The 22,982-nt window shown below is 43.2% G+C and overlaps 3 protein-coding genes across 7 annotated transcripts in view; 2 read left to right on the forward strand and 1 right to left on the reverse strand.

Moving 5' to 3' along the window:
- The window catches only part of LOC127907315 (uncharacterized), a 340,804-nt gene that overhangs the window by 43,199 nt on the left and 274,623 nt on the right, over positions 1-22,982 (forward strand). The gene's annotated exons all lie outside the window — the stretch shown is intronic.
- The window catches only part of LOC118393635 (ras association domain-containing protein 7-like), a 131,217-nt gene that overhangs the window by 31,463 nt on the left and 76,772 nt on the right, over positions 1-22,982 (reverse strand). The gene's annotated exons all lie outside the window — the stretch shown is intronic.
- Positions 12,029-22,982, forward strand: part of brsk2b (BR serine/threonine kinase 2b) — a 182,187-nt gene continuing 171,233 nt past the window's right edge. For all 5 annotated transcript variants that reach the window (XM_052461931.1, XM_052461933.1, XM_052461934.1 and 2 more), the window contains exon 1: positions 12,029-12,490. In XM_052461931.1, coding sequence (XP_052317891.1) covers positions 12,400-12,490 — 91 coding nt within the window. In that variant the 5' untranslated portion in view covers positions 12,029-12,399. The remainder of the gene's footprint in view (positions 12,491-22,982) is intronic.

The raw sequence follows: 22,982 nt of genomic DNA on the forward strand, positions 1-22,982 counted from the left end.
GTTAGGGAGGGTTTGGCCAGTAGGGAAAGAAATCCTTGTCTCATCATGCACCAGCGACTCCTGTGGCGGGCCGGGCGCAGTCGTGTAAACCAAGGTTGCCAGGTGCACGGTGTTTCCACCTTTGAAGAGGGGGATGACTGCGGCAGCTTTCCAATCTTTAGGAATCTCAGACGATACGAAAGAGAGGTTGAACAGGCTAGTACTAGGGGTTGCAATAATTTTGGCAGATAATTTTAGAAAGAGAGGGGATTGTCTAGCCTGGCTGATTTGTTGCGGTCCAGATTTTGCAGCTCATTCAGAACAACAGCTATCTGTATTTGGGAGAAGTGGGGGAGGTTTGGGCGAGTTGCTGTGGAGAGCCCAGGGCTGTTGAGTGGGATAGGGGTATTCAGGTGGAAAGCATGGCCAGCCGCGGAAAAATGCTTATTGGAATTCTCAATTATTGCGGATTTATCGGTAGTGACAATGTTTCCTAGCCTCAGTGCAGTGGGCAACTGGGAGGAGGTGCTCTCATTCTCCATGGACTTTACAGTGTCCCAGAACCTTTTTGAGTTTGTGCTATAGGATGCAAATTTCTGTTTGAAAAAGCTAGCCTTAGCTTTCCTAACTGCCTGTGTATATTGGTTCCTAAGTTCCCTGAAAAATTGCATATAACAGGGGCTATTCGATGCTAATGCAGAACGCCACAGGATGTTTTGTGTTGGTCAAGGGCAGACAGGTCTGGAGTGAACCAAGGGCTATATATTTTCCTAGTTCTACATCTTTTGAATGGAGCATGCTTATTTAAGATGGTGAGGAAGGAACTTTTAAAGAATAACCGGTCATCCTCTACTGACGGGATGAGGTCAATGTCATTCCAGGATATTCCGGCAAGGTTTATTAGAAAGGCCTGTTCGCAGAAGTGTTTTAGGGAGCGTTTGACAGTGATGAGGGGTGGTCGTTTGACTGCAGAGCCATTACGGATGTAGGCAATGAGGCAGTGATCGCTAAGATCTTGGTTGAAAACAGCAAAGGTGTAGTTGGAGGGCGAGTTAGTTAGGGTGATATCTATGAGGGTGCCCGCGTTTACGGATTTGGGGTTGTACCTGGTAGGTTCATTGATCATTTGTGTGAGATTGAGGGCATCAAGCTTAGATTGTAGGATGGCCGGGGTGTTAAGCATGTCCCAGTTAGGTCTAGCAGCACGAGTTCAGAAGATAGATGGGGGGCAATCAATTCACATATGGTGTCCAGGGCACAGCTGGGGGCAGAGGGTGGACTACAGCAAGCAGCAACGGTGAGAGACTTGTTTCTGGAAAGGTGCATTTTTTTAAGTAGAAGCTCGAGTTGTTTTGGTACAGACCTGGATAGTAAGATAAAACTCTGCCGGCTATCTCTGCAGTAGATTGCAACACCGCCCCCTTTGGCAGTTCTATCTTGGCGGAAAATTTTATAGTTAGGGATGGAAATTTCAGGGATTTTGGTGGTTTTCCTAAGCCAGGATTCAGACACGTCTAAGACATCCGGGTTGGCAGAATGTGCTAAAGTGGTGAATAAAGCAAACTTAGGGGGTAGGCTTCTAATGTTAACATGCATGAATCCAAGGCTTTTACGGTTACAGAAGTCAACAAATGAGAGCACCTGGTGAGTAGGAGGCGAGCTAGGCACTGCAGGTCCTGGATTAACCTCTACATCACCAGAAGAACAGAGGAGAAGTAGGATAAGGGTACGGCTAAATGCTATAAGAACTGGCCGTCTAGCACGTTCGGAACACAGAGTAAAGGGGGCAGGTTTCTGGGCATGATAGCATAGATTCAAGGCATAATGTACAGACAAAGGTATGGTAGGAAGAGAGTACATTGGAGGTAAACCTAGGCATTGTGTAATGAAGAGAGAGATATAGTCTCTAGACACGTTTAAACCAGGTGATGTCATCGCCTATTCGGCAGGTGGAACAACATGGTTGGTTAAGGCATATTGAGCAGGGCTATAGACTCTACAGTTGCTTCGGGACAAAAACGCCAGGAGCAGTCAACCCGGGTTGCGGTTAGCTAGCTGCCATGATCCAGATGAAAGGGTTCAGAGTTTGCGGTAGGAATCGGGAGATATGGAGAGAAAAATAGGTCCGGTTTGCTCTGGTTTGAAACGCGTTGTACGAGCTGGCGAGAGCTTTCCGAGCTAAAGGTTAGCTGACTGATAGCTGGTAGCTAGTTAGCTGGCTAGCTTCAGTTGAGGTATTTCAGTTCAGAGATAAATAGAAATACTTTAGAAAAAAAACGATCCACACCACATTGGGTGAGGCGGGTTGCAGGAGAGTATTTTGAAGTTGAGGTTTAGGAAAAATATGGAAAATGTGAAGAAAAAGATATAAAAAAATATTTACATGGGACGAGACAAGACAAAGACAAATCTAGTTACTGTGTTTATGCATTTTTACTGAATGTGTGCTTACAGTATGCTGTTTGACATTGATTGAGTCATGTTGAAATGTGAAACCAAATTGTTTTGCATTTGTGTTCCTTTCTTGTTTGAGTACACACAAACAATATACATTATAACAATTATAACAACATAACAACATTAGATTAATTTGATGGTTTGTGTTTTGTGTTTAGAGTTTTGAGTACCTAACAGGTCCCTCTTAGGGATGGACACATGGGATGCATAACAACATTGCGACAATAATATTATATCATGTGGTTGGATTATTTGTGTGTAATCGTTTTACATTTTTTGATGTTTCCCAGAACTTCCAGGAAAACGGTGACGACTGTTGCTGAGTGGACTATGTTGGTTAAAGTGAGTAAAGACGCGGTATGTCTGTGTTTTACCAAACAGTGCAAACTGACCCTGGCCCATATTCATAATCATAAAGCATCACAGAGTAGGAGTGCTGATGTAGGAACTGTTTTGCTTTTTAGATCATAATGAATGAGATTACATAAACAGGAGGGACCTGATCCTGGATCAGCACGGAGATGCTTTATGAATATGGGTAAATAGGTCAGCCAAACAGGTGGCAGTGTGGTATTCCTATCAGAGAGGTTATTGCTGATACCATGCTCTGTCCTTGTCCTAATAACTGCAATGTTAGCAGGTGTTTTAGTGGGGAAATGCTCTCATTGGGAGCCTGGTTTCACTTAACCCCTGTCTTTATCTGTGTCGTGTCGAGTTGTGTTACGTTTTGCTGTGCTGTGTTGTGCTGTGCTGTGCTGTGCTTTTTCTATGCTTTGATGTGCTTTGTTGTGTGGTGCAGTGTAGGGCAGTGCTGTGTTGTGCCTTGTAGTGTTGTGTAGTCCTGTGTTGTGTTGTGTTGTGTTGCTCTGTGATGTGCTGTGTTGTTGTAGTGTACTGGGTTGTACTGTGTTTTTATTATTTGTTGTGTAACATTGTGGGGAGATATTTTCTCCATTAGTCTTGAAATATGTCACTGGAGCTTCTGTTGGCCAGACAGCCACAATAGAGCTGACTAATGCAGAAATCGACTGCAGGCTAAGCCTCCACTAGCACTAGATGCCTCTAAATGTCAGAGACTGGAACTTGTGTTTTTGCTGTATCTATTACTGTATGTGCATACTGCTTCTCTAAACTGTCATGCATGTGTTTATGTCTCTGTTCTGTATCAGTCACAAGATTTTTGCACGCATTTTTATTTACAGAGGGAATGGCCACAGAACTTTCTAGAGTAAACATAGAACTATCACCCAAACTCAAAGTGTTGTGTACAATCTGCAATTTATCAGACCTCATTCTGTCATAGGCAGTCACAGTGGTTTCTAAAACATGATTCTATTTTTGACGGTAGTTGATAATTCATTAGCTCTTGCTCAGTAAAAAAAAGTCTAAGGTTGTTGCTTGTATACACTCTTAGGAAAAAAAGGTGCTATCTAGAACCTAACTGGGTTCCTCGGCTGTCCCCACGGAACAGGGGTGGGCAAGTCCCGTCCTAAAAGATGTCTGCGGGTGCTGTGGCCTGTGTGTGTTTGTCTCTGACGTGATGGCTGGAACAGCCACTTAATTGTCTCTGGTGCTAATGGCTTGTTCATACACTAATCATTAAGTGTGGCTGACGTGGGGTGGAAGGAAAGAGATGGAGCGGGGGAAGAGATGGAGGGGAGGGGAACGAGAACTTGATTGAGGGAGAGATATCTAGGGAGAGAGAGTGAAGGAGGGAGGGAGAGAGTGGGAGGAAGGGGTTGAGGGTCAGAGATGAAGGGATGGAGAGGAAGAGATGGAGGGGAGAGGTAATGGGACGGAGGGATGTGGAAAGACGAAGGGATGGTGGAAGAGAGACGAAGGGCTGGATGGGGGAGGTCAAGAGATGGATGAATGTAGAGAGATGGGGTGGAGGGGAGCAGAGGAAGAAAGATGTAGGGAGAAAGCGAGGGAGACGAGAGAACGGGTGGTGGGAGAGGGAAGGAGAAATGAATGGGTGGAGAGATGTTGGAGGGAGGGGAGAGGTAGAGGCGTAGAGGCGTAGAGGCGTAGAGGCGTAGAGAGAGAGAGAGAGAGAGAGAGAGAGAGAGAGAGAGAGAGAGAGAGAGAGAGAGAGAGAGAGAGAGAGGAGAGAGAGAGAGAGAGAGAGAGAGAGAGAGGAGAGAGAGAGAGGAGAGGTAGAGAGAGAGAGAGGTAGAGAGAGGTAGAGAGGTAGAGAGGTAGAGAGGTAGAGGTAGAGGGAGAGAGGTAGAGGTAGAGAGGTAGAGGGAGAGAGGTAGAGGGAGAGAGGTAGAGGGAGAGAGGTAGAGAGGTAGAGAGGTAGAGAGGTAGAGAGGTAGAGGGAGAGAGGTAGAGGTAGAGAGGTAGAGGGAGAGAGGGAGGGAGAGAGGTAGAGGGAGAGAGGTAGAGAGGTAGAGGGAGAGAGGTAGAGAGGTAGAGAGAGGTAGAGAGGTAGAGAGGTAGAGAGGTAGGGAGAGGGGAGAGAGGTGAGGTAGAGAGGTAGAGGGAGAGAGGTAGAGGTGAGAGGTAGAGGGAGAGAGGTAGAGGGAGAGAGGTAGAGAGGTAGAGAGGTAGAGGGAGAGAGGTAGAGAGAGAGGTAGAGGGAGAGAGGTAGAGAGAGAGAGAGGTAGAGAGAGAGAGAGGTAGAGAGAGAGAGAGGTAGAGAGGGAGAGGTAGAGAGAGAGGGTAGAGGTAGAGAGAGAGAGAGAGGTAGAGGTAGAGAGGTAGAGGGAGAGAGGTAGAGGTAGAGGTAGAGAGGTAGAGGGAGAGAGGTAGGGTAGAGAGGTGAGGGAGAGGTAGAGGGAGAGAGGTAGAGAGAGAGAGGTAGAGAGAGAGAGGTAGAGGTAGAGGTAGAGGTAGAGGTAGAGGTAGAGAGGTAGAGAGGTAGAGGTAGAGAGGTAGAGGGAGAGAGGTAGAGGTAGAGGTAGAGAGGTAGAGGGAGAGAGGTAGAGGTAGAGAGGTAGAGGGAGAGAGGTAGAGGGAGAGAGGTAGAGGAGAGAGGTAGGGTAGAGAGGTAGAGGGAGAGAGGTAGAGGTAGAGAGGTAGAGGGAGAGAGGTAGAGGGAGAGAGGTAGAGGGAGAGGGTAGAGGGAGAGAGGTAGAGAGAGAGAGAGGTAGAGAGAGAGAGGTAGAGGAGGTAGAGGTAGAGGTAGAGGTAGAGGTAGAGAGGTAGAGAGGTAGAGGTAGAGAGGTAGAGGGAGAGAGGTAGAGGTAGAGAGGTAGAGGTAGAGAGGTAGAGGTAGAGGTAGAGGGGAGAGAGCTAGAGGGAGAGAGGTAGGGAGAGAGAGAGAGAGAGAGAGAGAGAGAGAGAGAGAGAGAGAGAGAGGTAGAGAGAGAGGTAGAGAGAGAGGTAGAGAGAGAGAGAGAGAGAGGTAGAGAGAGAGAGTAGAGAGAGAGGTAGAGAGAGAGGTAGAGAGAGAGAGAGGTAGAGAGAGAGGTAGAGGTAGAGGTAGAGGTAGAGGTAGAGAGGTAGAGGTAGAGAGGTAGAGAGGTAGAGGGAGAGAGGTAGAGGTAGAGAGGTAGAGGTAGAGGTAGAGGTAGAGAGGTAGAGGGAGGTAGGTAGAGGTAGAGGTAGAGAGGTAGAGGGAGAGAGGTGGAGGGAGAGAGGGGTAGAGGGAGAGAGGTAGAGAGAGAGAGGTAGAGAGAGAGAGAGAGGTAGAGAGAGAGGTAGAGAGAGTAGAGAGAGAGAGAGGTAGAGAGGTAGAGAGAGAGGTAGAGAGAGAGAGAGAGAGAGAGAGAGAGAGAGAGAGAGAGAGAGAGAGAGAGAGAGAGAGAGAGAGAGAGAGAGAGAGCGAGCGCAATTAACAGCTAGAGAAAAAACAAGCATGCTCTTTGCTGTCTGCAGCAAATAGTCTCAGCTCGCAGTGTTCCTCACCGCCTGTGATCTCTCACTGGTTCGACCATGCTCTGATAAAACAATGTTTTTACTCAAATCAATACATTTTTTTGACTTCATAGCACTTTGGACAAAATCATTTGTCAAAATCTGTTTGACAAAAACCTCAGGGCCCAAGCCTTCAAAAGAGCAAGTCTGGGTTCTGTGTAGACTACATGTATATACAGCCAACAGGACTGTGTAACTCAGTAGCCACAATAAATTAGCTAGAAATTAGATACTACATATACACTCTTATAAAAGAAGTTGCTACCTAGAACCATAAAGGGTTCTTCAATTGTCCCCTAAAGGAATCTTCTGAAAATAAAATGTTTTGGTACTACATGGAACCCTTTCACCACTAAAATGTTCTATCAGTACAGCCATAGACCAGTAACACGGTAAAGTAAGTCCAGGACACTCAAATTAGCATGATATGTTACATTTGGAATGGTTACATAAGACAGACATATGGTTACTTAAGGCAAAAACAAAAGTAGGGTGGTTGTTCTGGTTGGATGGATAGGCGTATAACGCCGGAAGTCTAGCAACCCAAAGGTTGCGAGTTTAAATCTTGTCAAGGACAACTTTGGCTAATTACCAACTTTTCAACTAAAGTACTTACTACTTTTTAGCTACTTTACAACTACTTAGTATGTTAGTTAACTCTTCCCCTAACACCAACCTTAAACATTTTAGCTAACCCTTCCCACAACCCTAACCATAACCTAACTCCTAAACTTAACCCTAACCCCTAGCCAAGCTAATGTTAGCCACCTAGCTAGAATTCGTAACATATCATACGTTTTGCAACTATGTAACATATGATTTGCTAATTCGTAACATATTGTACGTTTTGCAAATTCGTCACATATAGTAGGAATTGTAATTGATAACATATCATATGAAATGGGTGATGGACATTCACAAATAAATATATATCATACGAGTTGTAACATATTACACGAAAAGGAGTGTCTCGAATTTCTGTACAGAATAATACGAAATGCTCTGAGAACCGTTTTCACCACCCAAGGGTTCTACATGGAACCAAAAAGGGTTCTCCTATAGGGAAAAAACAAATAACCCTTTTTTGTTAAGAGTGTACTTGCAATGCATGTGTACTTGCAAATGCAATGCATTTTATTTGTGCAGTGTATTTCAGAGGGGTTGTCTACAAATGTAACTCCAGTCAAATCTCGGGAGCACACCCAAAGGCAGACAGTTTCGAAGTAACAAAAGTTTATTACAAAAACAGGGGGGCAGGCAAACGACAGGTTAAGGGCAGGCACAGGTCAGTAATCCAGAGCAGAGTCCGAAAGGTACAGAACGGCAGGCAAGCTCAGGGTCAGAGCAGGCAGAATGGTCAAAACTAGGAGCTAAAGAAAGACAGGAGGACGGGGAAAACGCTGGTAGGCTTGACGAAACAAAACAAACTGGCTAACTCGTCCTTCACTTCCTACAATATTCCAAGCAGGAAAGTGTCGAACAGCGATTCCGGGTTCCAGGCACTCTCCGCTACCTACATGCCTAAAACCACTGTATAGTCTGCCACAGTCTTGTCGAAGCTGGAGTAACTTCCGGGCAGCCTCTCTCCCGGACAACGTAGACTCAAAAACCTTCTCCTATGCCACAAACTCCTCCAGACTGAAGCCTGGGCTACGGCCGTTGTTCCCTCCTGGAAATCAACGTGATGAGGTAAGCTGTCTTTGAACGGTCCGAGGGGAAGGAGGAGGGCCGCAGCTCGATGAATAGAGAACACTGCGTGAGAAACACCTGACAGGTTCCCGAGTCTCTAGGGAAGCATTCCGGGGGAGGTAAGCGGGGTTCTCTGGAAACTGGGATGGCTGTGCTGCTAACAGCCGGGTTACTAAAAGGCTGCCTGACAGACAAACCAATGAATTGCTCCAGCAATGTGTTCAACGTGTGGTCATGGCGTTCGGCCAAGGTCTGGAACCCCTCCGTAAGACCATGAAGGAACTCCATGTGCCTTCCAAGGGTGGCTCCTTGGGAGGAGCTGGGGTTGCAGAGCTGGTCCAAGTCTGATGGGTCCGTCATGGGCAGTTCGTACTGTCAGGACTCAGAAGAAGACCCAGATGCAGACAGTTTTGAAGTAACAAAAGTTAATTACAAAAACAGGGGGGGGCAGGCAAACGACAGGTCAATGGCAGGCACAGGTCAGTAATCCAGAGCAGAGCCCGAAAGGCACAGAACAGCAGGCTCAGGGCAGGCAGGGGTCAGTAATCCAGGGTGGTGTGACAATGCATGGAACAGCAGGCAGTCTCAGGGTCATGGCAGGCAGAATGGCAAACTCGGGAAAACTAGATAGGAACTAAAGAAAGACAGGAGCATGGGGAAAATGCTGGTAGGCTTGATGAAAAAAAACTGGCAACAGACTAACAGAGAACACATATATAAATACACTGGGGATAATGGGGAAGATGGGCGACACCTGGAGGAGGGTGGAGACAAGCACAATGACAGATGAAACAGATCAGGGTGTGACAACTCCAGCGTCTTAACAGATTAGACACCTGGACTCCACATTGATTATGGCTACAAACATCCCCTTGGAGAAGTCTAGTGGCAGAGCCTTCTGGGCGATTCCACACCTGCGGGAGTGGAAAATATTTTTGGTATCTCAGATTGTTCTGGCAATTCTCACATAGAAACTTAAATCACCATGAGTGATGTTTTAAATGCTTTTTACATCTATTTCACAAACCTATTTTAAGAATATGATGATGAAAGTGGACATTTTTAAGCCCTTTTTAGACATGTACATGCCTCTTGTAAGACCCTACGATCTGTGAACCGTTTATGATACAAACAACATCTTGGTTGCATTATACTCCACATAGTGTGCTCTAAATAAAATATTGAGTATGTATTGACACTGAAATAAACATCTTCAAATTCATTATTTCAACATTTAAAAAAAGATGAAAAGCTCAAAACGACTCTTTTTGATTTGGTTCATTTTAAGACATTGTTTGTAACAATATACTCTATAAATACATAACATTTACAGAGTGGGCTCTCCGCTAGTTCTGAAGGTATGATACCTTTTATAAGCACCACCAACATTGTGAATCGGAATCTAACTTTGCTCGTGACTTGCCGAATGTGCAATCCTAAAGGAGGGGTGTGATCGGTTAATGTCATATAATGCACATTTCTATGTATAAAATGGGTCATATCATTAAAAGTACCAGAGTCCACTCTGAAAATGTACATGTTTGAAGATTATATTGTTCCAAACAATATTTCTACAAATAAGCAAAATAAATGAAGGTTGTTTGAGATATTAATATTAATATGTTTACTGTTGAACTAATGAATGTGAAAATGTATCTTTCAGAATCTAGACATACACCATATTTGAGAGAAAAAAAACTAAAGGAGAATAATGACACCAAAATGTTGTCCGTGTCATGCGTGGTTCACAGATCAGAGGGTGTTTACAAGAGGCATGTACAGGTCTAAAAAAGGCCCTAAAATTGCCAATTTCATAAAGAGTTTCAAAATTTTTAAATAGCATGTTAAACATTCTTCCTCCCAATATGGGAGAATTGCCAGAACAATACTGAAAATATTTGGCGTGGAATCACCCTTCCAGTTAGGATTAAGGGATTCATACTAAAAATAACCCCCATGGCTATAGTGTTGCTCGGTGTTGTCTAACACAGTGGAAGTATGATGTCGCCAGCTACCTCAAGCTTGCAGTCCATTCAAGGTGCATTATGATTGATGCTCCCTGATGATGGCTGTATGTTCTAATATGGGCACTGTATATAATGTCAGAAAAGGGCAGGTTTTTGCCTTCAATTTCCATTGTTCTCCAAGTGTGGCTGAATATCCTCTATCCATCCTGTTGGCATGGACTGGTGTTTTGTCAAATCGTGTATCCATCCATAAGGGATCATAACACGGGGGGGATAATGTCCTCAGTGAAGACACATTGCGCCGTAACATCAATTTAAGAGAAAGCACATGATGGATCCCTCTCATAGGTACGGGTCGGGGGAGGGGTCACAAATAATTAACAGGAAGTGGTTTTGAGTGAAAGCTCTCTTGTGAGGGACCAACACTGTCCCAGGGTGCATCTGAGAGCCCTTCCTTTGTTAGCAGCCGAGGTGGGGGAGGACTGGGAGAAGGGGGGGCAGAGGCAGAAGAGAGGAGAAGAGAGGGGGAAGCCCCATCTGTCACAGAGCTGGTTGGATCAGTACTTTTGTTGTTCAGGACTGATGAGATAGATGTGTGTGTGTGTGTGTGTGTGTGTGTGTGTGTGTGTGTGTGTGTGTGTGTGTGTGTGTGTGTGTGTGTGTGTGTGTGTGTGTGTGTGTGTGTGTGTGTGTGTGTGTGTGTGTGTGTGTGTGTGTGTGTGTGTGTGGCGTGTGCGTGTATGCATGCGTGAGGAGATAGATGGTAGGTAGTCAACATCATGAATTAGGGACCAACCACTGGTTTAATCAAGCCAAGTGACACAGTGTGATACACACAAATGCATCATGGCCTCCTCCACAAACATGTGCATGCATATACACGCGAGAGCCCACTCACACACACACACACACACACACACACACACACACACACACACACACACACACACACACACACACACACACACAAACAGGTAGTGAAAATATGTATTACATATATATTTTTATTTTAATTTAATTTAATTCATTTATTTATTTTTATATTTTATTGGTGGCATCATTATTTCCAGAGGATCTCTCAAAAAAAGTTTTTCACCAAACATTTCAACTCACCAGCGACATAAGGAAGAATGGAGAAGGTCCTGATGCAGAGGTAGAGAGAGATGAGAGAGGGAAGAGAGGAAGTGCCAGTGAAGGTATGAGAAGGTTGACCTAGGCAAGATGTTACTGTTGGTGGGGAGGAGGAGGGGGAGAGGGTGGGACATAGGGACACAACCTGTACAGATGTTCAGACTGACATCAAAGTACTGAAGCAGCTCTGATGTAGTCTCTGAGGAGGAGCAACTGACAGGGAGCCAGAGGTAGGCTACAGTAGCTACAGAGTGTAGTTAATACACCTAATCAGAAAGCCACTTGTTTTATTGGGGTAAAGGCAAAACAAGATTAGGATAAGGTTCGTCACCAATTCTCTTTGATGGTCACTATTATATTATATAGTTGGCTTGTCAATGTTAATGAATTTTGTGAATATCTACAAACATGCTTGGAAAATACTAGAAGGCTACTGCGCCGATTCACCATAATGCTATCTTGTCACTTCGACCTGAATTAAATGAAGGGATTCCTTTATCTGGCCTGGGTTACACCGGTTGAAGGAGTTTAAACCGGTCGAATGTGATTGCATTCGTTTTATAAGCGGCGTGAGCCAGGTGCCACGTTCTGGCCGACCGCGAAGTCGGCTCAAAACAAAAGTGTTGTGATGAGGATTCTGTGTTTTCCCAAAAACGCTTTATCTGCCGTCCCAGTGAAAAATAGATTGAAATTTCCAACATAAATTTTTTGGAAAATAGATGTATGTGTCTGGAGGATGCACAATGCTCCCTTGTCGATAACATGCAGCGAGCAGCGCAAACTCAGATTATTGTTTGAGTTGAGGAGAGCGCTCCTCGCTTTCGCCCGGATAAACCCGGGCCAGAGTAATAAAACTCCCTCAATAACCACCAGCCCCTGCGTTATGCGCGCTGTACGCATGCGTCGTCCTACAGCTCCGACGTTGGCGTCAGTCAGCACTAAAATGCTATCCAGTTAAATTTCCCCGTCAACGGGTTGTGCCAAAACTGTGCTCACTGCGCCTTGCTTCCTCTCCACAGAACGAACACGGACGAAAAGAACACCATGTTATCCAGATTTAAAGACGCTACATTTCAGCAGTGAAAAGAGGAGGGAGAGACGGAGGAGAGTGAACTAACAACATAGGCTAGAAAGGGACTCGGAGAATAGAGAATCCCACCGACCATCTGCGTGAGGCGAGAGAGAGGAGGAGGAGGCCGAAGGGAGAGCAGCAGCAGACTGCGCTCTGGAATAACCTACGGTTCCCGTTGATTTGAAAGGAGAATTTTGAATTGTATTTATTATTCTGTGAGACGTTTTACTAAATTCCCACAAAATGTCATCTTCTGGCAAAGACAACAGCGCACACTATATGAACTATGTGGGACCTTATCGTTTGGAAAAGACCCTCGGCAAAGGACAGACAGGTTAGTCCTTGTCTCTTGTCTAGCCGGGGATGATGTGTAGCCTATCGTTCCCGGTTGCTGGCTGTCAGTGAAAGCACTAGTTGTCTTTTATGTGTTATGTTGACATGGGCTAGAACATATGGTCAACTCTGTAGGTCATTGTGGGTTGGATGGATTTGTTTTAGGTTGCATCACAGACGTGCGGGCTGGTTGCTTCTAGTTCCCACTGATTGCTTTTGACTCATTGCATCAATCGGGGTTGAGAGCTTTCAGTCAGTGGGACAGTGCATTTGAATGTCTGTTGTGGATTATCCTAAAATTCTACTTTCTAATAAAAGGGAATACACTGGTCCGCCCTATAGCCTAGTCAGCTGGCTACGGTAGGGCTACATGTAGTTCACACGGCTTACGTGTGATTATTGAAATATTATAATAACGTCCCTTTAATCCTCATTGCCAGACAACGGGTAGATGGTATCCCAATGTTGCATGTTGTGGGTCTGTTACCTTGTAGCGTGTCGCTGTCTTCCAACATGCACACATTTGTCAGGTTACAATGCTTCTTTGGGGAAGTCTGCGCTGATCTTTGCCAAATAAGACAGGGCAAGCTACTGCACTACACAAGCCTGCTTCTCTGTCAGTCCCCGCAATGACAAGCACAAACACCTATCCGTGCAATTGCTGCTGCAATTTCGATTTTCAATCCCAAACTACACGCATGTGGTGAATTTTGTTTTGTATTAACGAAAGATTGACATAATCTAAGTAATTTCCTGAACCCCTATTTGTATCCGGCGAAAGCGGTTTTGAATACAATACATAGACTATGTGGGAGGCACAGCATCCACAAAACGACTAGGCAATGATGTGGGTACCACTGTCATGCGGGTACCACTGTCATAGGCTATAGGCTACTTTTTTTTGACTGATCAAAAGATCCGTAGCCTATAGGCTATAGGCTACAAAGTGCATGCTCAGAGAAGCACAAAGCAAAGTTATAATTCTAAAATGGCTGCTGGGATGGTGTAAATAAAACAAGGCTGCATTACACACTGCAATGGATATTCCAACCTTGAGCTCTTGCCGATCAAAACAATTTGTTTGTGCTGTCTAACCAAGGCTGCGCCTACAGTGGCAGTTCAGGAGAAGGGTCAAATAATTATTTTCGAAAATAATTTGGGATTAGGTCTAGCCCGAAAAATTCATTATCTTGCGTGCGGACTACTTTATAGCCTATGTACTGTTTAATTTGAGAAGGAGAGGTGGAAGATGAGCAAGAGGACAGGAGGTGAACTATGATAGCTTGCTACTACTATAATTGATTTGAATAAAAACAATATGTTTGACCATGTCGCATTTATCAGAGTTATTGACCTCACAATAAGCCAGATTCGAGTCACTTACATTGTGGTGCTGAAACCTGAAGCAGCAGTCAAGGCAAAATAAATTGGAAATGGACAGCTCAGGGTGCTGAAACCTGAAGCAGCAGTCAAGGCAAAATAAATTGGAAATGGACAGCTCAGGGTGCTGAAAGTAGGCAAATTCGAGTAGGCATAAGACATTTAAACCATCTTAATTTTAATTAGACTACTAACAACAAGAGAGTTTTGTGTTTTGAGGCTCTTTTTTCCTATTCAAGAAATCACACTGTAGGCTGCCATATACAGTACCAGTCAAAAGTTTGGAGAAACCTACTCATTCAAGGGTTTTTCTTTATTTTGACTATTTTCTACATTGTAAAATAATAGTGAATACAGAAAACTAGGAAATAACAGATATGGAATCATGTAGTAACCAAAAAAGTGTTAAACAAATCAAAATATATTTTATATTTAAGATTCTTCAAAGTAGGCCAGATTACTGAATTGATTACAGCTTTGCACACTCTTGGCATTCTCTCAACCAGCTTCATGCGTTAGTCAACTGGAATGCATTTTAATTAACACGTGTGCCTTGTTAAAAGTTCATTTGCAGAATTTCTTTCATTCTTAATGCATTTGAGCAAATCAGTTGTGCTGTGACAAGGTATGGATGATATACAGAAGATAGCCCTATTTGGTAAAAGACCAAGTCCATATTATGGCAAGAACAGCTCAAATAAGCAAAGAGAAACGACAGTCCATCATTACTTTAAGACATGAAGATCAGTCAATCTGGAAAATTTCAATAACTTTGAATGTTTCTTCAAGTGCAGTCGCAAAAACCATCAAGCGCTAGCTATGATGAAACTGGCTCTCACGAGGATTACCACCACTCCTCTGCTGCAGAGTTCATTAGAGTTACCAGCAAGCGTTCAAGTAACAGACACATCTCAACATCAACTGTTCAGAGGAGACTGCGGGAATCAGGCCTTCATGTTCAAATTGCTGCAAATAAATCACTACTAATGGACACCAATAAGAAGAAGATACTTGCTTGGGCCAAGAAACACAAGTAATGGACATTTATAACGGTGGAAATCTCTCCTTTGGTCTGATGAGTCCAAATGTGAGATTTTAGGTTCCAACCGCTGTGTCTTTGTGAGACGCGGATGATCTCCGCAAGTTTGGTTCCCATCGTGAAGCATGGAGGAGGTGTGATGGTGTGGGGGTGCTTTGCTGGTGACATGGTCTATGATTTATTTAGAATTCAAGGCACACTTAACCAGCATGGCTACCACAGCGTTCTGCAGTGATACGCCATCCCATCTGGTTTGCACTTAGTGGGACTATCATTTGTTTTTCAACAGGACAATGACCAAAAACACCTCCAGGCTGTGTTGCATCAGATGACCTGGCCTCCACAATCACCCGACCTCAACCCACATGAGATGGTTTGGGATGAGTTGGACTGCAGAGTGAAGGAAAAGCAGTGCTCAGCATATGTGGGAACTCCTTCAAGACTGTTGGAAAAGCATTCCAGGTGAAGCTGGTTGAGAGAATGCCAGGAGTGTCCAAAGCTGTCATCAAGGCAAAGGGTGGCTACTTTGAAGAATCCAAAATCTACACTTTTTTGGTTACTGCATGATTCCACATGTTTTATTTCATAGTTTTGATGTCAGTATAATTCTACAATGTAGAAAACAGTAAAAAATAAAGAAAAAACCCTTGAATGAGTAGGTGTGTCCAAATTTAGAATGGTACTGTAAATAGATTTGTCGGTAAATCCATCCACCCACAATGCACTCTTTAAATAGCCTACCTCAGTGTCAGTGAAGGGTTGTTAAGTTAAAACCAGGACTTGAATTGAGGGGGTATGAGAGGGGTACGCCATAGGCCTACCTAGGGATGAAACTGTTACCGGTTTCACGATAAACCACGGTAAAATTACCAGCAATTAGTATTACTGTTTCAAATTTGAATTATCATTAAAACCGTGTTTGATTACCACAGTTTGAAAAACTCCCAGTAAATGCTGTCCAGCATCAACCACAGTTAGCAAATGTCTGACGCAGGCGCATCATGCAACAAGGGTTTTGTTTTGTGTGAAAACATGGTGGAAGGCAGTGACAGCGCTCGGGAGATTTTTCAGCCTTTTAAGAGGACCAAATCTGAAGTGTGGTCGTATTTTGGGTTTTACAAGAGTGCTGAGGGAAACTTAATTGAAGATGGTCACCCTGTCTGCAGAACATGCAAAACAATTGCTGCGAAAGTGGGCACCACTTCACATTTCTTGAGTCATCTTCGTGACCACCACTTCACAGCGAATGCAAGGTAAGTTAACTTTTAGCCCAATGATTGATGTGGGAACTTCGCACTGGGGGAAAATGTCATGGTTTGTCTGTCTAACTTGCTAATAGCTCGTCAATAATGTAAACTGAAGCTTTCAGTGTTACCTACTCTTGTAAAAACACTACATGTGGTTCCGTCACTGTATGTGTCGTGTGTCTGCAGACTCTATTTGCCCATTGCACACGATAACACGTTCTGTAGTTTAGTCACCCAACCAACATATTTTGTTCATTTAAAATCCGGCAGACGTCGACTTTGTTGTAAAAGTGTTCCAACAGGAGAAACACTATAGACTCCTATATACAACACTCCTGTATTTATGTCAATTGTTGGGCTCATTGCAATTACTATCACTGTCTTCTTAAGACTCATTTGTATTTATGTCAATTGTGCAATGGGGTCATTGCATATACTCAAATGCAACACAGAAGACTGTGTGTGTGTGTGTGTGTGTGTGTGTGTGTGTGTGTGTGTGTGTGTGTGTGTGTGTGTGTGTGTGTGTGTGTGTGTGTGTGTGAATAATAATAATAATAATTTAACAACAAAAATAATAATAATAATAATACATTAGTAATGCTATTCCCTTGTTTACAGAGTGGGCGTGCAGCAGGCAAACCCAGTGATGCTACCGGTCGCTCCTCAACTTCCGTTGTGACACGGACACTCGATCAAGCATTTCAAAAGGCAGGCTGCTTATGCACCCACATCAACAACAAAGAAATGCTCAAGACCTCACTGCAGCCCTTTCATATTACATTGCAAAGGACATGATGCCATTTCAAATTGTTGAGAGGCCTGGCTTTCTGAGGCTGATGAGGGTTGCCGTGCCTCACTACAAAGCGAGTGCTGCTAATGGTATTTGTTGTTTGTTTATTTGATTTGATTATTTAAGGTTGTGTTCATTAAAACCTGCACAAGGGAAATGTTTACCTCTCACGGCCACATGGTGCCATCTTTAATGTTAATGTTATTATTTTAATGTTTATGCACGCAAAAAGTGCATAGTGCTGCTAATTTGATTTGTTGTCTGTTGGATTTCAATATAAAATGTGGTGAAATTATTTCAGTGTGTGTATCAGTACTTTTAAAAAACATTTCCAGCACATTTTAACAACACCGCGACAATACTGATAAACGTGGTAATTTTGGTCACTATAAATAATCGTGATATGACATTTTTGTACCGTTTCATCTCTCGGCATACATTTTACTAAAGTAAATGATGAAAAGCACAGGCCTACCCATTGTTAGCTTAAGATTTTGAAGAAAATAAAACTAATCTGGTTATATAAGGTGATCTATAACAGTGCTTTGTTCCACAATGCTTTATGCTAGAAACAAGCTGCAAAATACTCTGGACAGACATGACTCAGATGCATATGGGGATAACATTGTTTCATTTCTTTGACATTCAGAGACTGAGCTACAACTTTCTACAGCCGAGGAGACAAAAAATGGTGTAATTCTGTCACCATCTTTCACTTCCTGTACAATAGAAGATGTTTAAACCCAGACAGCTTTTAAGGAAAGACTTGTGACCTCCTCTCATTGGGTTAAACCATGGAAGAAGGGTAGCCAGTATTTAAAGCTTACATTTTTCTGCATCAGTAGGCCTACTGTCTGGGGCCTACTGTCTGGGGTGGAAAAGTAGGCCTACCTTTTGAAAGTGCCATGCTCCGAGTCCTAATGATATCTCAGATTCATTGCAAACAAGACATACTGATTTGGCATTGGAGAAATATGATGACATGAACACATAGCCTATCTCTCTGTCCATTCTTAGCCTGCAAATTTCGGTCATTTGTGTGGTATTAAAAAATATTCTGCTAACATGTAAAATTATGTAGAATCGCATGAAGTTATTATAAAAGACCCCCCAAACATTCTGACCTGCAAAAATGATGATAGATTCATGCAATGATTTTACAGTAAAGGAGATCTTTCCACCCGTACTCTTGTCCACGGTGGTCTGTGAACCCAAACCTTCTAGCCTGCAACCCAGTGCACAATCAAAATCCCTGCGTTGCCATTTATTGCTTATAGGACGAAGAACAGTTTCTAAAATGGCATATCTAAGGCTCTGGTCTGTTCAAGTAGTGAGGGTAAACGGTGAGGATGTTTTCTGCTATCCACTTTTAATTATTATTTTGGATATAGAGGATGGTCACTTTTTTTTTCAAGCATTCAGAGAGGGTTTGGGTCAAATATACACTACCGTTCAAAAGTTTGGGGTCACTTAGAAATGTCCTTGTTTTGGAAAGAATAGCACATTTTTTTTGTCCTATTAAAACAACATAACATTGATCAGAAACACAGTGTACACATTGTTCATGTTGTAAATGACTATTGTAGCTGGAAACAGCAGATATTTATGGAATATCTACATAGGCGTACAGAGGCCCATTTTCAGCAACTATCACTCCTTTGTTCCAAAGGCACGTTGTGTTAGCTAATCCAAGTTTATCATTTTAAAAGGCCAATTTATCGTTAGAAAACCATTTCGAAATGATGTTAGCACAGCTGAAAAGTGTTCTTCTGATTAACTTCTTTGGGATAGGGGGCAGCATTTTCACGTTTGGATGAATAACATGCCTAGAGTGAACTGCCTCCTACTCAGTCCCAGATGCTAATATATGCATATTATTATTCGTTTTGGATAGAAAATCTGAAGTTTCTAAGACTTTTTGAATGTCTGTGAATAAAACAATATGGCAGGCAAAAACCTGAGAAAAAATCCAAACAGGAAGTGGGAAATCTGAGGTTTGTAGTTTTTGAACCCCTATCGAATACACAGTGGGATATGGGTTATTTTGTACTTCCTAAGGCTTTCACTAGATGTCAACTGTCTTTAAGAAACTTTGTTTCAGGCTGCTCTTGTGAAGCGGGGCTGGATGAGAGCTGTTTGACTAAGGGGTCTGCTGGCAGCCTCGTTCTCAGTCACGCGCTTTCTCATGAGAGGTATCTCTCGTTCCATTGCTTTTCTGCAGACAATTTAATTCTCCGGTTGGGACATTATTGAACATTTATGATAAAAACATCCTAAAGATTGAGTCTATACTTAGTTTGACATGTTTCTTCGACCTGTAATATAACTTTTTGAACTTTTCATCCGACTGGACCATAACGTGGTTTTGGATTTGTTTACAGTGAATTCTGATGAAGATCATCAAAGGTAAGTGAATATTTAAATATATTTTAATGTTGACTACCCAACATGGCGTATATTTCTCTGGCTGGATTGGGCTCTGAGCGCTGTTCTCAGATTATGTTTTTTCCGTAACGTTTAAAAAATCTGACACAGCGGTTGCATTAACCTTTTGCGACGAGCAAACCCGTATCCGGGAGCATAATCATAGCCTCAAACGCATTAGCATAACGCAACGGACATAAATACCCCTATAAACTTTTCCTATTCATGAAAATCGCAAATGAAATGAAATAAATATATTCAAACACAAGCTTAGCCTTTTGTTAACAACACTGTCATCTCAGATTTTCAAAATATGCGTTACAGCCAACACTAGACAAGCATTTGTGTAAGTTTATCATGGCATAATGCTATGTTAGGCTCTGCTGGCAGCAGGCAACATTTTCACAAAAATAAGAAAAGCAACCAAATTAAATCATTTACCTTTGAAGAACTTCGGATGCTTTCACTAGCAAATGTTCCTTTTTTCCAAAAATATTATTTTTGGAGGTGAAAAAGCTCCCGTTTCTTCACCATGCTTGGCTGAGAAATCGACAGAAAAATCCTACAACTATAACGCCAAATTATTTTCTAAATTAGCTACATAATATCGACAGAAACACGGCAAACATTGTTTAGGATCCATCCTCAAGGTGTATTTAACAAATATATTCGATAATATATCCGTCGAGGCAGTTGGTTTCTCATAAGAAGCGATTGGAAAAATGGCTACCTCAGTATTTTACGCAAGGTTTTCTGCGGGAGACACCATGTGACCACATGCCATATATGGTCCCTTACAGCCATTCTTCAAGGGAAATGCCTAAAAAGACGTCACAATGCTGTAGATACCTTGGGGAAAATGGGGAAAACGTAAGCTCATTCGTAGCTCATTCACAGCCATATAAGGAGTCATTGGCATGAGGCAGTTTCAAAAAATGCGGCACTTCTTGGTTGGATTTTATCTGGGTTTCGCCTGTAACATCAGTTCTGTGGCACTCACAGACAATATCTTTGCAGTTTTGGAAACGTCAGAGTGTCTTCTTTCCAAAGCTGTAAATTATATGCATAGTCGAGCATCTTTTCATGAAAAAATATCTTGTTTAAAACGGGAACGTTTTTCATCCAAAAATTAAAATAGCGCCCCCTAAATCCAACTGGTTAAGGAGAAGTGTATCTAAAGTTCCATGCATAACACTTGACATTTCATCAACATTTATAATGAGTATTTCTGTGAATTCATGTGGCTCTCTGTACAATCACCGCATGTTTTAGAACTACTGAACGTAACGCGCCAATGGAAAATTAGGTTTTTATCAAACAAAACATACATGTATTGTTTAACATGAAGTCCTATGAGTGTCATCTGATGAAGATCATCAAAGGTTAGTGATTAATTTTATCTCTATTTGTGCTTTTTGTGACTCCTCTCTTTGGCTGGAAAAATGGCTGGGTTTTTTTGTGAGTTGGTGGTGACCTAACATAATCGTTTGTGGAGCATTCGCTGTAAAGCATTTTTGAAATCATGAAGGCTATTCCATGCGAGAAATTTCAAAGAAACTGAAGATCTCATACAAAGCTGTGTACTACCCCCTTCCCAGAACTGGCTCTAACCAGAATAGAAAGAGGAGTGGGAGGCCCCGGTGCACAACTGAGCAAGAGAACAAGTACATTAGAGTCTCTAGTTTGAGAGACAGAAACCTCACAAGTCCTCAACTGGCTGCTTCATTAAATAGTACCCGCAAAACACCAGTCTCAACGTCAACAGCGAAGAGGCGACTCCAGGATGCTGACCTTCTAGGCAAAGTTGCAATGAAAAAGCCATATCCCAGACTGGCCAATAAAAAATTAAATATTAAGATGGGCAAAAGAACTCAGACACGAGACAGAGGAAGATTGGAAAAAAGTGTTGTAGACAGATAAATCTAAGCTTGTGTTTGGATCACATTCGTGAGATGCATAAAAAAAATGAAAAGAGGAGTGCTTGACACCATCTGTCAAGCATGGTGGAGGTAATGTGATGGTCTGGGGGTGCTTTGGTGGTGGTAAAGTGGGAGATTTGTACACGGTAAAAGGGATCTTGAAGAAGGAAGGCTATCACTCCATTTTGCACTTAATTGGAGCCAATTTCCTCCGACAACAGGTCAATGACCCAAAACACAGCTCCAAACTATGCAAGAACTATTTAGGGAAGAAGCAGTCAGCTGGGATTCTGTCTGTAATAACCGGATCTCAACCCTATTGAGTTGTTTTGGGAGCAGCTTGACCATATGGTACGTAAGAAGTGCCCATCAAGCCAATCCAACTTGTGGGAGGTGTTTCAGGAAGCATGTGGTGAAATCTCTTCAACAAATTACCTCAACAAATTGACAACTAGAATGCCAAAGGTCTGCAAGGCTGTAATTGCTGCAAATGCAGGATTCTATGACAAAAGCAAAGTTTAAAGGACACAATTATTATTATTATTATTATTATTTTTAACCTTGTCAACATGTATTTATTCATGGAATACAAGGACATTTCTAAATGACCCCAAAGAATTCAACATTTTTGTTAAAATGCCGCCAAAGCAGAAGGCAGACATTTTACATGCCCCCACCGATTGTCTATTTTGTTTGTTGTTTGATCAACAGATCCGTCTCTATTGCACTCTACACCGCCCTGTCCCACCTGGACAGAATGAACACCTATGTGAGAATGCTATTCACTGACTACAGCTCAGCATTCAATACCATAGTACCCTCAAAGCTCATCACTAAGCTAAGGACCCTGGGACTAAACACCTCCTTCTGCAACTGGACCCTGGACATCCTGACGGGCCGCCCCCCAGGTGGTAAGGGTAGGTAACAACACATCCACCACGCTGATCCTCAACACAGGGCCCCCTCAGGGGTGCGTGCTCAGCCCCCTCCTGTACTCCCTGTTCACTCATGACTGCACAGCCAGGCACGACTCCAACACCATCATTAAATCTTCTGATGACACAACAGTGATCACCGACAACGACGACACAGCCTATAGCGAGGAGGTCAGAGACCTGGCCAGGACAACAACCTCTACCTCAACATGATCAAGACAAAGGAGATGATTGTGATCTACAGGAAAGGAGGACCGAGCACGCACCAATTCTTATTGATGAGGCTAAGCGTGGAGCAGTTTGAGAGTTTCATGTTCCTTGGTGTCCACATCACCAACAAACTAACATGGTCCAAGCACACCATGACAGTCGTGAAGCGTGTACGACAAAACATATTCCCCCTCAGGAGTCTGAAAAGATTTGGCATGGGTCCTCAGATCCTCAAAAGGTTCTACAGCTGCACCATCGAGAGCATCCTGACTGGTTGCATCACTGCCTGGTATGGCAACTGCTCATTCTCCGAACGCAAGGCACTACAGAGGGTAGTGCGAACAGCCCAGTACATCACTGGGGCCAAGCTTCCTGCCATCCAGGACATCTACACCAGGCGGTGTCAGAGGAAGGCCCTGAAAATTGTCAAAGACTCCAGCCACCCTAGTCATAGACTGTTCTCTATGCTACCACACGGCAAGTGGTACCGGAGCACCAAGTCTAGGTCCAAGAGGATTCTAAACAGCTACAAGCCATAAGACTCCTGAA

The sequence above is a fragment of the Oncorhynchus keta genome, chromosome 14, assembly GCF_023373465.1.
Source record: "Oncorhynchus keta strain PuntledgeMale-10-30-2019 chromosome 14, Oket_V2, whole genome shotgun sequence".
NCBI lineage: Eukaryota > Metazoa > Chordata > Actinopteri > Salmoniformes > Salmonidae > Oncorhynchus > Oncorhynchus keta.